At 42.2% G+C, this 14,111-nt stretch overlaps 1 protein-coding gene across 8 annotated transcripts in view; it reads left to right on the plus strand.

The window, feature by feature from the left end:
• Window positions 1–13,406, plus strand: part of RABGAP1L (RAB GTPase activating protein 1 like) — a 270,618-nt gene extending 257,212 nt beyond the window's left edge. For all 8 annotated transcript variants that reach the window (XM_040610551.1, XM_040610552.1, XM_040610550.1 and 5 more), the window contains 6 exons: window positions 5,311–5,421; window positions 7,855–7,959; window positions 9,189–9,272; window positions 9,776–9,847; window positions 11,209–11,406; window positions 11,777–13,406. In XM_040610551.1, coding sequence (XP_040466485.1) covers window positions 5,311–5,421; window positions 7,855–7,959; window positions 9,189–9,272; window positions 9,776–9,847; window positions 11,209–11,406; window positions 11,777–11,932 — 726 coding nt within the window. In that variant the 3' untranslated portion in view covers window positions 11,933–13,406. The remainder of the gene's footprint in view (window positions 1–5,310; window positions 5,422–7,854; window positions 7,960–9,188; window positions 9,273–9,775; window positions 9,848–11,208; window positions 11,407–11,776) is intronic.
• The last annotated feature ends 705 nt before the right edge of the window (window positions 13,407–14,111 follow it).

Below are 14,111 nucleotides of genomic sequence, written 5' to 3' on the forward strand. Positions count from 1 at the left end.
CGCTCCCTCTGCCCCGTGCGCTGTGTGGGCTGTGCCCTCGGGACCTTCATCGGTGTCATTTCTACAGTTTCTCTTCCCAAAACAAAACGAGTTCTTGGTTTACCGCCCAGGGTGGGGATGGTTCTTGGATGGGATCACTGGAGTGGAGATCCCTGCAGAAATATTCCTTTTATAGGTCAAGAAGGAAATGGACTTTCAGCCCGTTGGTAGTTTTTAGTTGTAGTTGTTAGAGGTTTTGTTGTTTGCAGCAAGTTTCGGTTTTTATTGCCAATAGCCGTTTGTCAGGACCATAGAGACGCACTTCGGAGTTGCAGTGATGAAGGATGTCTTGAGAAAGACACCTCGGTGTGACCTGCCCTCGGTGGAAATGGCTCGATGGACTGTTGAGAGAGTAGGAGATGTGCCGCGCACAGCGCCAGGGCTGAGCAGCCGCTGCAGTGGCGGTGGGGCTGCTGCTGCGTTGCTGCCTCCTCCTCCTGGTCCATCCCCACTGCGCTGCGAGTGCTGCGGGGGGAACGTGCGGGAGCCACTGCAGCTCTCGCGTGTGGGACTGTCACCTGGGCATCCCAGGGAGACCAGGACTGAACCAGAGCAGTGTGAGGGCACAGTGCGTGGCTTCCCCTCCTCCGCAGCACTCGGGTCCTAGAGGTGCTTCTGAGCATGGGAAGGGTGTTCCTGAGCAGCCTCCTACAAAACGCCAGGGCAGAGATGCTTCCTGGTTGAGGGCAGCTGGGGATATCCCGGCAGGATGCTCCTCCTGACCCCTGACCCCAGACTCCCACGGGCTCCAGAAACGGGCTGGGTTTGCGAAATCTTGCCCTGCCATTAACCGGTCGCGTTCTCTTGACAGGTTAAATTCATGTGCTGCCACGAGCTGTGTTACAGGAGTTCCTGCCTGGCTCGTATTTTACATGTTGATTGTGGTTTGACTTACCAAAGGAACAGCATTAAAGAGTGCCATTGGTTTTGGTGTTTGTTTCTTTCTGTATTTACAGGTATTACTTAGGAAAAGCGTGGGGGTTTTATGGACACTTTTTCATTTTGTTTTCCATTGCTTATAACCAATATCACATTTTTGTCAGATTTTTAAAAGTTGCAAAAGTAATTGTGTTCTGAATTTCTGTTTGTCACCAAATTTCATGACTTTTGGTTAAAATAAATTACAAATTCCCTCTAGAAGCCAGGAAGAAAATTGAGTTGCACATACAGAAAAAATAGCAATATAGTTTGATATTTTTCTATATATTATGGGGTTTTTTTTCTGTGGGTGAGAACAACTCATGTAACAGGGTTTTGGTTTCCTTGATGAGAAATTGCCAGAGTTGGGCTTGGGACTTCTTAATTTATAATAAAGGGTATGTAAGCATGCAGAGAAGGGCTGCAGTTTTGCAAGCAGACCCTGCTTGTGCACACAGGTCTGTTCTGAGAGTAGAAACACCCTTTCCTCTGTGGACCTTGTGCAGTGGAGAAGTTATCTGCCTGAATAAATGTGTGATTTGGACATAATGGCCTTTCACGTGTTTGAAGTGGAAGCAAAAATTAATAAGCTGGTCATTTTTATTCAGAGTCGTGGGTAACTGAATGGTAACCGTCATGAGGGAAAACATAAGATGAATCTTTATGTGGATGATTGTGTTTTTTCTAAAAAAAAAAAGTGTGCTGGGGCACTTTGGGGAATGCTTCTTCAGAGTCAACAAACAAAAGAGAAACCACCTCCAGGAGCTTCTGTCTTGCTTCCCATGAGAGGTTTTCCTGGATAGTTTGCTGTAAAAGCCTTCTGGGTTTCTAGATGGAGGAGGTTCACGAGGTTTTCCTATAGAGCTCCTTTCCAAAAGCTCTTTGCAATGGGCTTAAAAATTTGACTTCAGTTTGCTCACACCAGAGAAGTGAATTTTAATCAGTGTTTTCATTCCACCGCTGAGGATCTGTTCCTGCCCAAAGATCTGGGGTTTGTGTGTTTGCTCATCAGAAAATGTGACACTGAATTGCTTAACAAGGTTTGTGACTCGTTACACCCAGCTCGAGTAGCAGCACAGAGAGGATGCATCATCGCCACTAATCTTGTCAGGAGTTGGTCCTTGGTGCTGGCTGGAGGGAAGCAGCGGGTGGAGTTCAGCCTTTCAGTCTTCCTGAACTGAGGCTTGCCTGCTGCTTTCAAATTTACTTTTTTCCGTCCAGTGTGTGATGGAAGCTGAAGTATATATCCTCTTTAAAACTCAGAACCAAAAACACACTGAAGAATCAGCGACTTTTTTTTTTTTTTTTTGGCTGTCTTTGTTGGTATTAAATATTATTTTATATCCTGTTTTCATTGTCTTTACACCAATGGTTGAAAGCAGTGTTTGGTCTGTGACTTTATAGGAGGTAAGTTTATTTGTGTTTGTATGTATCAGCGGTGTTTGTCCCTTGTGGAAATGCGGTATCCTCCTTTTAAAAGCTAACCAGAGTTCACCAGCTGCCTTTTGTAACTGGGAGGCAGGCATTTGGGAAAGAGGAATCTCTTATTTTACTGATTGTAGAAACTGCGCGATGCCGAAGAGAAGGAAATTGTTGTCATAGTCAGTAAATTGTTAGTGGTGTGTAGAGGAAAGGCAGGAAGCTGTCTGTTTACACCAAGGACAACCAGCAGGTCTGACTGGTTGGCTTATGCCGGGTTACAAAATGCTGTCTGTGATGTGAGTCCTGCTGTAACGAGCCAGCTCCATCTGCTGAACTTCATGCCCTTGCAAACGGTATTTTATAAAACCCCACAAATACTTCAGAGCCATTGAAAACAGGTCGCTACACATGAAAAGCACTATTTGCTATTTTTGTCTTTACTGTGTACCGTTAGGTTTTATTTAGACTTAAGCAGATTAAGAGTTTCCTCCTGAGGAAGGAGGCAATGTTTCACGGCTAGATCTGGGGGGAGGAGCTGGAAAAGACAAACCATCTGATCGCACATACTGCCCTGTGTGGAGGAAGAGTAAAGGTGCCCCTGTAAGAGACTTTCAGCTGGAAATTAAAAGTATGGTGAATGAGATAAAAACATCTCTTAGCTATTGACTGGATGCCCAAGGTAAGAGATCTTTACTTTCTAACAACATGCCATGTACATTCTAGTTTAAGAGGAGGATAACGCATTTCCAGCCACGTAGCTTGCTTACCCACTTGTCTGCGAATGCAAAGCAGGAACTTCAAACTTCACGTTGTGCAGCTTGCTTTGCGGACACCGAAGCTTTTGGCAAAAGCATAGCAAAAATGTTAAAGCAAAATTCTTTCTGGGTTATTTTGTGGGAAGTCTTAAGAATTTGCTGATTTCTCCCTCCAAGCAACATCCCCATGAAAAGGGATATTAATGCTGCAGCTGATCTTGTCCCGGTTTTTAGGTGAACTCAATTCACTTTCTGACAGCTGCTCACGGGCAGATCTGTGTCTATAAAAATCAACATTTCCAAGATCGCCTGAACAAAATACAGAAGTAGAGGCACATTAGAGCATTTTTAATTACTATTGTTATTAAAGACTGCAGTTTGATTTTACGCTTTGTATTATCCCTACAGAAGAATTTTACTTTTAAAAATTCCTTGTCCCAAACAGAATACAGTGCAATTAAAATAAAAAAAAGATCCCCAAAGTTACGCATCTTTTAGCAGTGGTTATTTTAACTGTGTTAAAACAGAAGTATTTTACTTGCAGTTTTGGTAACAAAACAAGTTATTTAAAATACAGTCTTTTGGAAAGGAAACAAACTTACTTTCCTGTACAGGGCAGTGCACAGTCTAGTTGCACAATAGGGTCACATTAAGAAGAGTGTATTTGTAGAGGTTCTGGTTCCTGCCACAGAGGAAGCTCCACACAGAAGAGACCTTTTTTAGCATCCTCTTAGAGCGGTAGTTGGCCTTTTTTGTTTAAGCAAAGCATGCAAAATCTTCTTGCAAGTGAAATGAAAATTGCAGTTTCATGGTGGTGAGTTTGGAAAGATCTCTGAGTGTAGCTGGCGAGCAGGAGGAAGTGAAGGCAGGTGAATAATGTGCTTATGCAAAGAAATCACGTTTTGCAGGAAGGCATTTGCTGAACAACTCTTGGAGATTTTTCTGCTGTCTTAAGCACTGACATATGTTCACTTTTTCGGTTTTGTCTTGGAGAACATAACTTACCTTTCAAGTGAGCACAGGTCCATTTTGAAATGTCAGCATGTAGGTTATTGTTCCTCCACCTACGCGTTTCCATTTTTCCTTCAGTTTCCATAGTGCACAGATTCCCTTTGCAGTCTCTTTTGGTATGAAAGAGACACAGTCAGCGTGCGACTGAAGGCCAGCACGTTGTTTACTCTCTTAAAATCCGTTGGAGGAGGGCACCTCTATCTGTCCCACTTGGCTGTGTTCTTCTGAAGATGTGTGTTTGATGTGGACTCCTGGAAGTCCACTGACCCGCAGCCATCTTTTGAATGTGATTCTGTTTCTCAGCCCTAGAAGAACAGTCACTGAAACCGATTTTGAAAAAACACGAATTACTACTGTACATTCTTCTCGGGTGTACTCCCCTTCTCTAGTTAGTGCTCTCCGTAGTCATTTCTGCCGGTGCGGAGTGGGTAAGGCAGGGCAGCGCACCGAGGACCAGGGCCTGCAGTCTCGAAGTTGTGCATTTCACGTTGCGGCACGCCGCCTGCCAAGCGGGTTCTGGGCCTGTGCTTGGGGTGTGAGGTCCCCTCTCCACCTGGCACTTTTTCTCAGCAGTTATCCTGGAAAACACACGCTGTTGTCACTGGCACAAGTTACGCAGAAAGCGCACAAATGGCGATAAGGATTATATGAGCTAAATGCTGGTCTTTAGCGGTCCCACAGAAGATGGGAAGTTGGCACTACGTCATTTACAAAATGGACTGTTTTTATGGATTCCTGCAGACAAAATTATGTAAAATGGAGCAGGACAGCTTTCTGCTTTCAATTGAAAACATTATTTATTATGAGTATCTTTTAATTGGTCCCTGTTCACTGCTTCTGGGTTAGATTTTATCTGCCTGACTTCTTTTGATGATGGGCAAGCAGAAACTAAGTGCTTTTGTGGAGAGGACTGTGTTTACATTGGACAGAGAAACCCTACAATCAGTGTGTCACTAATGCGACACAAACATAACCATTGGGATGTAAGTGGAATAGCTGCATTTGCACTGCTGGCTTAATTCACTGTTGTTTCCCAGAGCAGCAGTCCTGTCTTAATGTGCACTCCTGCCTTCTCGGTGTTTTACACACACAATATACTCGCTTATTGCTCTTTAATATTGATAAGGATTAACTTCTTTTTCTGGTTCTTCCTTTCTTCCTGCAGAGGGAAAACCGCAGGCTCCAAGAAGCAAGCATGCGGCTGGAGCAGGAGAACGATGACCTTGCCCATGAGCTTGTAACAAGCAAAATTGCCTTACGGAATGACCTGGACCAGGTAATGCTAACACAGACGGGACCCAGCTCAGGCTTGGCAACACCGATTTTAGGAGCCCTGCTCTGTGCTCAAGTGAAAGCATGAACACAACATGAAAAGTATAATTATATGTGCCATTATTTTCTTGACAACCTCACTGCTGGTTGCAGGCAGAAGGCTGGATTTCCACATGCGTGCAACTGTAGGCATTCACGGCGGTGTCTTGCCAACGCTGACCGTGCCTTCTCTCTTATGGATTGTTTTAGAAAATGTAAGCCATAACCTTTAGGTAGATACCAAAGTACAACCATTTACTTGAAAAAAGCACCACATACTCCTCAAAAGGCTAATTTCAAGGGAAGTTGTCTTGCAGAACGTCTTGCCACCTTACGTGGATCTGTTTTTCACAGCAGTTTTAGTGCAGCCAGCAAAATTCAGGTAACAAAGTGACATGGCACCAAAAATTAGAAGGGCTCCTGGGTGTTTGTTGATAACTGCTTTTGTTTCCTGTGAAGACTGGAATTTGGAGGGCAGCTGCATCCAGAGCCCTTTATCTCAGAGCTGAAGAGAACTACCCGTTCAACCCTCCTGTTTCTGGAGTGGTTTATGCAGTACTGATACGTGCTGTAAGAGCTCTTACTAAGGTACTAAATACAGGAGGGCCATACTCCACCACAGCCTGTGATTAGTCCCTTGCTCAGTGAGGGCTGTAGTGCCTTTCATAATGTAAAATCCTTTCCTGCAAGGGCCTCTCAATTTGATTTCCTGTAGTTATTTGGCTTTCTTTATCTAACCTCAAAATTGTAAACATCAATGACCGCCGTTGTGCAATTTGTATTTCTGTTTAGGCAGATCCTTGACAGGTAGGCTCTGCTGATTTGGATCCACGTGACTGTAAAAATCCAAGCTGTCTTAGTGAGCAAACGCAGGCAGAGATGCGCGTTGGGTGATGGAGTGGGCAGGCTCGTGCTGAGGCCGAAAGCAGCGCGCTGAGGCGCACAGTCCTCCTGGGTATGGCTGTGCATAAAGCAGCTGTATGCCCGCTGCTGCCCGTGCCTGCTTTTTCTCAAGGCTGCCAAGCACACCCCTTTGCCAGTCCCATTCCTTCCTCTCCTGCATTTTAGCGGTCTTTCTGTAGATGAGAGTGGCTCCATGAAGTTTTCCCACACCCCACCTGAAAGAAAAGCTTTGTGCTGCTGCACTCCTCATCTGCAAGGACAAGTGATACTGTACACCACTGCAGGTGTTTGGAGAACCTGGAATGAACACAGAAAAGGAGGAAAGATTTGTAGTTCCTTCAAAGCATATCTTAAACAGATCTTTCATCAAAAATATCCTTGTAATCCCAGAGTTCTTCTGTTCGAAGATGCCAATCTTACCAATTTTCTGTTCTTTCGCTGCTTGTTTTCCTTTCTCCTGTACAGCCATAGACACACTAAGCAATGCAGGAATCTTCAGTCCGCCTTTTCAGTCGTGGCCCCTGGTAGAGCTTCTTCTGCTAGCCACAATCGCCACTAACACTCTCATTAATAATTAACACTATAGCAGCTAGATCAGCTGATACCACCAGCAGTGGTGGAACACCAAACTGCAACAGAAAGACAAGTCCTGTACCGTTGCGTGTTGTTTCCAGTGCCATTTTCCCTCTTGTGTTTTCAGCAAACTAAGTATTATTCGACTGCAAGCATTGTCTGTTCTGTCACCTAGTTACTGAACAGGAGGAGCGGTGTGCTGCAGTACCTCCCAGCTGGGGAGGTCAACAGAATATATCCAGACACTGAGAAACACATTTCTCTCCCGCTGATCGGTGAGGATAGTGCTCACAAAAGCAGAGCAGTCCCAGTATGTTTCACCATAAGCTTGGCCCTTCAGAGAAAGGAGAAAATTCATACTCTCCAGCACTCACACAGTATCAGCTTTCTCCAGGTAATACTTATTTGCACTGATAAACCGTTTTATCTGGGGTCCTGTTTGTCTCTCTTATACTTGCCTTTGCGTGGGCACCATGTAGGGCACAGTGCAGGCACCCAATGTTTTGTGCACTGCCTGGTTTCCCCGCTTGCTGATACGAAAATCCAATGAGTTATGTGAAGTTCCACAGGAGCTAAATCATGCTGCTCTCGCTTAGATTAATATTGTTCCCAACAAAAGTATTCTATACATCGTTGTATTCGGTTTGTATTAGGACGTAGCATCTATACTTGCCTGCCATCTGGGTGTCAGTGAACATTTGGCAAAAGGGTCCTTTTGCACAGTTGTTGAAACACAGTGAAGTAACCCAGATAAACGGCTTCTTGAAGAGGGAATTCCATCTAAAACATGTTAGGTGAGCCATCAGAGGGCAGGAAAAGGCAATGCTAGAACCTGAATCTGCAGAATTTCTGAGATGTGTAGACCAACACGTTTGCTTTGGCACAGATAACATCTGATTTACAGCAGCGTTTCTAATTCTAGGCTGAAGACAAAGCAGATGTCTTGAACAAGGAACTTCTCTTGACCAAACAGAAGCTAGTGGAGACTGAGGAAGAGAAACGGAAGCAGGAAGAGGAAACTGCTCAGGTAAGGCATTCTCCAACTTTAGCAACTTTTAGCAAGGAAATGTACACAAAAGGATATGCAGAAGAGCATGAGTATGTTGCAGTTGCAGCAAGGATTTTGACTTCAAAATGCAGTTGCAATTACAAATTTACAGTGCTGGGGTAAATTTTTTTTTAAGTATGTTTTTCAGTGTTTTCCTTTACTTGAGCTCTGAATGTTCAGTTTTCTACACCTTATCCTCTTCCCAGTATTGTAATATTAATTTTCACTGGTGGTGAGCAATCACAACTAAGGAGACATGATCAGACCTCTTTCAATTATCTAAACAAGGAGCTGGAGGAATTGTCTTAATAAGAGGCCATTCTGGATTCAGCTGCTGGTTCACTGCAGTCAAGCTGTGAGCGTTCCTGCCTGAAGCTAGGACCAACAGCAGCACAGGGCTGAGGGTTGGGAGGATTGTGCTGACCAGACCTGGCCTCCTGCTTGTTTGCAAAATGTTCAGTCTTAGTTTGTTAATCATATGTATCTGACATGCTGAATACTGGCACACGTGAAGGTATGTTTCAAAAGTGATACCCCAGGTTTTATTTTTGCCGTTTGACAGCAGTGACTACAACAATCAAACGGTAATTGTGTGTGTCTAAAATGGAGGAGGGCAAGTTCTCTATTGGGTGTAAACAAGCAATGGAGGCGTTTTTCCTAGTGAAAGGGCTCTCAAAACTTAGTGGTTCTGAACGGTGGAGGAATGAGTTAGCTGTATTTTAACGCAGCACCACAGACCAAAACAGATATTATTTTTTTTCTTCTGTTAGGGAGATGAAAATGATAGTGCTGAGATTCTTCTTCCTGTTCCCTCTCCAAAAAACCAAATAATCTGCCTGCCCAAACCTGCTCTGACAGTGTGCAGAAAAACTAAACCAAAATCAGTAAAATCCACTTCACAGTAATGCGTTTGTTTTGCATTCTGTGGACCACGCTGTGCCACCATTTAATGCGGAGGAAGAGATTTACCCTCCAGGAGAATTCTCTAAGCAGGCATACGCTGCACCGCAGCATAGACTTTTTGGCTATAACTGAATATAGTAAGTATTAGTATAGTGAATAAATCAGACACTTTTCTGAAGAACTGGCGTTTGGGAAGAAGGCGTAGAACCGTTGCAAACACAGCAAGGCTTTGAGAGAACAATCTGGTGATGCGTTTTGAGAACTTCTTTCAGTGTACTGTGTAACTTCTCTCCCTCACTGCCTAGCTGAAGGAAGTCTTCAGGAAGCAGCTAGAGAAGGCAGAATCTGAGATCAAGAAAACCACAGCCATTATTGCAGAGTACAAACAGGTACCATTCTAGAGACACTTTCTTGTATTTCTTCTTTCAGCCTGTTCTGAGAGCTAAGTTTTCAGAGTTGCAGATGTCATCCTTTAAATAAGAGATGTTGTATTTCAGGCTTTCAGAGAGCAAGCATTGTAATTTGTCATAAATCTTTTTGTGGTTTTCCTAAGTCTCCTAATTTAGGGAATCAGGTATAACCTGTCTGTAGCTAATTTTAGTACTGTAGGGTGAATGCTTCTTTACTTTGTGACATAATGTAGTATAAACATGATAAACCAATGCATCCATAAAACATTCCGGTCTCTGTGTTCGGGTTCTGTACTGAATGCTGCCATTTTTCGGTCTCATTATCAGCAGCAGTGCATTTGTTGCTGATATGTTATGTGGGTGCATAATCCTGAGTGAGGCAGAATTTTAAGAAATGTTGGCTCTAACAAAAATTGTTAAAAAGCAAAGGTTATATTTGAGTATAGCTAACATAAGCTAAGAAACTGCTTTCTCTGCTCCAGATTTGTTCCCAGCTGAGTACCAGGCTGGAAAAACAACAAGCAGCCAGTAAAGATGAACTGGAAGTTGTGAAGGTGAGAGCGATGCCTCTACATAGGGGATGTTTCTAAGGCAAGCACTGCTAAATGCCAGGGCTGCAGAACAAAATGTGAGCTGAAGTTTAACGTGACAGCAGCGGTGTGCACCCAGCTACACTTGACAGTCCCACATGCATGTTTCATCAGGTGAAAACAATGAAAGGGCTCATTTCCTTTCACGGTTCCTTGCATCGCACTCAAACTGAAGTGGATATAGTACTTGGCTTTTCTTTTTCCTATTGAAATGTATACTTTTGGCAAAAAATGTAGCGAGACAGTATTTACTTGGATGTTTTAATTACATGGGGGAGGGGGAATAGCCTCTCTAGAAGAGAAAACATGTTGCTTCTCCAGTGTGCACCGTGAGGGGTCAGAATTGCCTGAATGGGACAATGTTAATATTTGGGTTTCCATAATGTAAGCAGAGTCGGCTTAATTAATTGGCACAGCTTGGGCCATCCTCAGAATTTCCATAGCAGTTCCTCTGCCTTCTCTAAATGCCCTTACCAGGAACAGGCACACTAAATGATTCCTCATCAGGCAGTAATTCCGTCCCTCAGCTTGGTCACTCCTGAGTAGGCAGAATTGTTTTCCCTCTGCTGTAGCTTCTAGTTTTCTTTAGTACTCAAGCTGAACCAGATCTGTTGCTTTTTAGTGACTTTTTAATGTCATTGATTAAAAAAATAATTTTAGGATTGATATTTCTGTAATCTGCTGAAGTAGCTCAATACCCCATCTTAGTTTGTGCGAGCCAGGCCAGCTGTGTTATATTTTCAGCTGTAAGTAACTGGTTCACCTCTCCAGGCAGCATGAGAACCTTAGCGCCGTGTGTCGGGCACTGTGGCCAAAAAGGGCCATCCTGTACGATGCTGAGCAGGCACCAACAGGACAGCATCAGCCCTTGCAGTGAGCACAGGCTGCTTCCTTGCTTCTGGAAATACGGAAAAGCTACCTGGCATTCTTTAAAATATCACAATCTCTATTAATTTGGTCAAGTGCTTTTATGGAAGATGAAAAGTCTCTGCAGTATAATTCACTCTTCTGAATTGTGCTGGCATAAACACTGTAAAATATTACAACACTTTGGTAGCAAGAGGGCTTGATTCTAATCTAGGAGCAAAGTCTCTGTGTTTAGACAGAGCACGCTAAGTAGATTTTAAGAATTTTTATATTGGTTAATATACCCTGGAAATTGTTCATGAAATTCTCAAATTCTTTTCGTGCCCCATATGAAAATTGCAGTGCTAGATAGTTCAAGATTACTGACTTGAAAGGCAGTCTAACATAACAATGGCTCTTCCAGGAAGTATAGCGACTCCTGTGACGTGGATTAAAAATGAGCTTTCTGGGTATTTCAGGGTAAAGTGATGGCCTGCAAACACTGCAGTGAGATTTTCAGTAAGGAGGGGGCACTGAAGCTGCCTGCTGTAAGCATGGAGAACAAAGGCATAGAAATAGATGATGAAAAGGATGCGCTGAAGAAGCAGCTGAGAGAGATGGAGCTGGAACTTGCACAGACCAAACTGCAGCTTGTGGAAGCCAAGTGCAAAATTCAGGTATGTGGAACCGAAGTACAGCAGTAGGGCAGTCTCCTTAACCTCATGCTCAGTCCAGAAGAGTTCTGAGTCGTGCAAAAAATTGTTCAAAAAGGGAGCCATATACCTGTAACGCTGTGTATCTGTGAAGTTCCAGAACAATTTTCTCTCTTTAAAAAAGAAAAAAAAAAAAAAAAGAAAGAAAGAAAAGAGACTATTATTTGTATATCTAAATATCTTCTGCTGTTTCTGCAATTTCAACCTATTTTCTCTCCCCAGTGCCTGCGAGGTCACAGGGAAAGTGCTAGATTGCAGGGACTGAGTTTGAATATGCTTTTTTGTTAGTTAATTAATTGTCATTTGATCAATTCTGACTATTCTGCTTTCTTAGGAGCTGGAGCACCAGAGAGGAGCCCTTATGAACGAAATCCAAGCTGCCAAAAACTCTTGGTTTAGCAAAACCCTGAACTCTATCAAAACAGCCACAGGCACACAGCCACTGCAGCAGCCTCAGCCACCCCTGCCATCCAAGGAGGGCAGCACATAGTTCCAGCCAGACCCAATACAAGAGCACAAAGAACAACACAACTGAAACCCTGGAGGATTCTTCCAGTGGTCTCTCCTCTTGGGGAAAGGACAAAAGGCAGGAGTGCAGGCTTGAAGTGAAATTCTTCGGTGTTTTTCATTCATTCTGATGTGACCCTTTTCAAAAGGGAAAAAAAAATAATTCTTGTTTTATGTTGAATTCTTACTTCCCAAACTGCCTTGCTGAAAGCCACGTTCTGATACCTTCATACTTTTACACTTTATTTTATATGACTAGATGTTAAATAAATACTTCAAAACTAGGTCTTTAATACATGACTAATTATTCAAAATTATTTTTATCTTGCATAGAAGGTTTTTCTTCTTCTGGAGGAAGAGAGAGAATGGAAAATGTAAAGTACTGAAGCATAATCTCTTCATAGAAAGCACAGTGTAATAAGTACTAGTGTGTGTGCGGGTGTCTAGGATAACTTACGCCCTGGGACCATCTCAGAAGTTTATCGCAGTGACTGCGTCCTGCAGAGAAGCACTTTTTGTAAAGCTTAGGCCATAGCAAAGATAGTCTTGTGCTCTCTTGGCACAATTGTTTATGAGCTTCCCTGATAATTTCTTAGTTTTGATGGTTTTTTCTTCAGAAATGCAAGTAGTGCAGTTCTTTGTAGCACTGTTGTTTAAAGGCTATTTCCAGCTGAACTGGAATTTAACATGCAGTTATCTAGTTCCCTTTTTTATTTAGTGTTTATACAAAGAATTCCAAGAAAAAAACCCTTCCACTGGGATAAAGGGAAAACTGTTCAACATTTATTTGATGTTTTTGCTGAGAAGCAGAGTGGAGACCTTGCATAGTTTTGATCTTTTGTAAATCCTGTGCAATAAAGGGTAGGTTTTATGAGTAAAACCAATTAAAACCTTTCCCTGGGTCTATATTCAAATTCTGAATTTGACACAGAAATTGAGGTATCAAATAGAAAACTCAAAAGGCTTGTGCTGCACTGATGAATAAAACATCACAGAAGCAAGATCTGTTTGCTAGAAATATTTGGTTAGAAAATGCTGCATTGGTATTACTTATTTTTGTAAAAACAAACATTTTCAAATGGAATACAAAACCTAGACTTTCCCATGGGGTAGACTTCTCTGATGATTCCCAAACCTGTCTGGTTGTTTTATATCTCTTAAGGTAAGAAAATTCAAAAGCATTTGTTTTGACTGAACGTAAAGTGTTTATAGAAATACTTATTTCATGGAAAGTTAAACTATTGCTTGAACTGATGGAATATTTTTTTAACTATACCTGTCATGTCTAAAGATGGTCTTGCAGGTAAATGTCATTGCTGGACTAAAGGTTGTGTATTAATTGTTCCATTTACAAAATTGTTCCAGGGACATTAGTTCTGTTTTGATTTATTATTTTTTTTAATTCTAAGGAATGCCATATCTTGTCAGTTTTGTACAATAAAATTTAATGTTACCCATCTTGTGCTTTGTTGTCAAGCATAATTGTGAATTATTTTAAACAGGGTAGTACAGATTTAATGTTACCTGTGCCAAAGGAATGATTCTGAAAGGCAGTCAGCTGTTTGAAGTAGAGATCAAAATAAAATCAGTATCCTGACACAACTGTACTGCAACAAAATTCTCTCTTCTAAGATTAAGGGGTTAAAATTTTTTTAGTATTTTAAAATGTAGCTGCAAGAATAGTGATTATCTGGATATATTAATACAACGTGAAAAAAGGAGGGAAAAAGCAGAATTTCTTTTGCAAATATTTGTAACAAAGATCTTTTTCCCTGGTCACTTTTTTGCTAATATTTACATAAATGTTTCCATTCTCTTGACTGCCTAAACCTAGTATTAGTCATTCACTTACCAGTTCTGCTTCACACTTGAAATGAACTGCATAATAAATTCAAAGTGACATTTAAGAATAGCTGGTGGGCATCTGATTGTTCCATTTGAGTACTGTGCCAATGAGTGACACTGATGGTTTGACAAGTGTCCGAATTTCTCGTTTCATTTATCTTAAATCATAATTAGAAGTGAATTTAAAACCTTGATTGGAAAAATGCAATAATAATAATAAAAAAATGGGTAAGACTGTGATTCCCTGAGTAGCTGAGTTAACGTTAACAGCTCAGTGCTGCTCAAAGATATCACCCCTCCAACTCCCTGCTGTACAG

The sequence above is a fragment of the Falco naumanni genome, chromosome 11, assembly GCF_017639655.2.
Source record: "Falco naumanni isolate bFalNau1 chromosome 11, bFalNau1.pat, whole genome shotgun sequence".
Classification (NCBI taxonomy): domain Eukaryota; kingdom Metazoa; phylum Chordata; class Aves; order Falconiformes; family Falconidae; genus Falco; species Falco naumanni.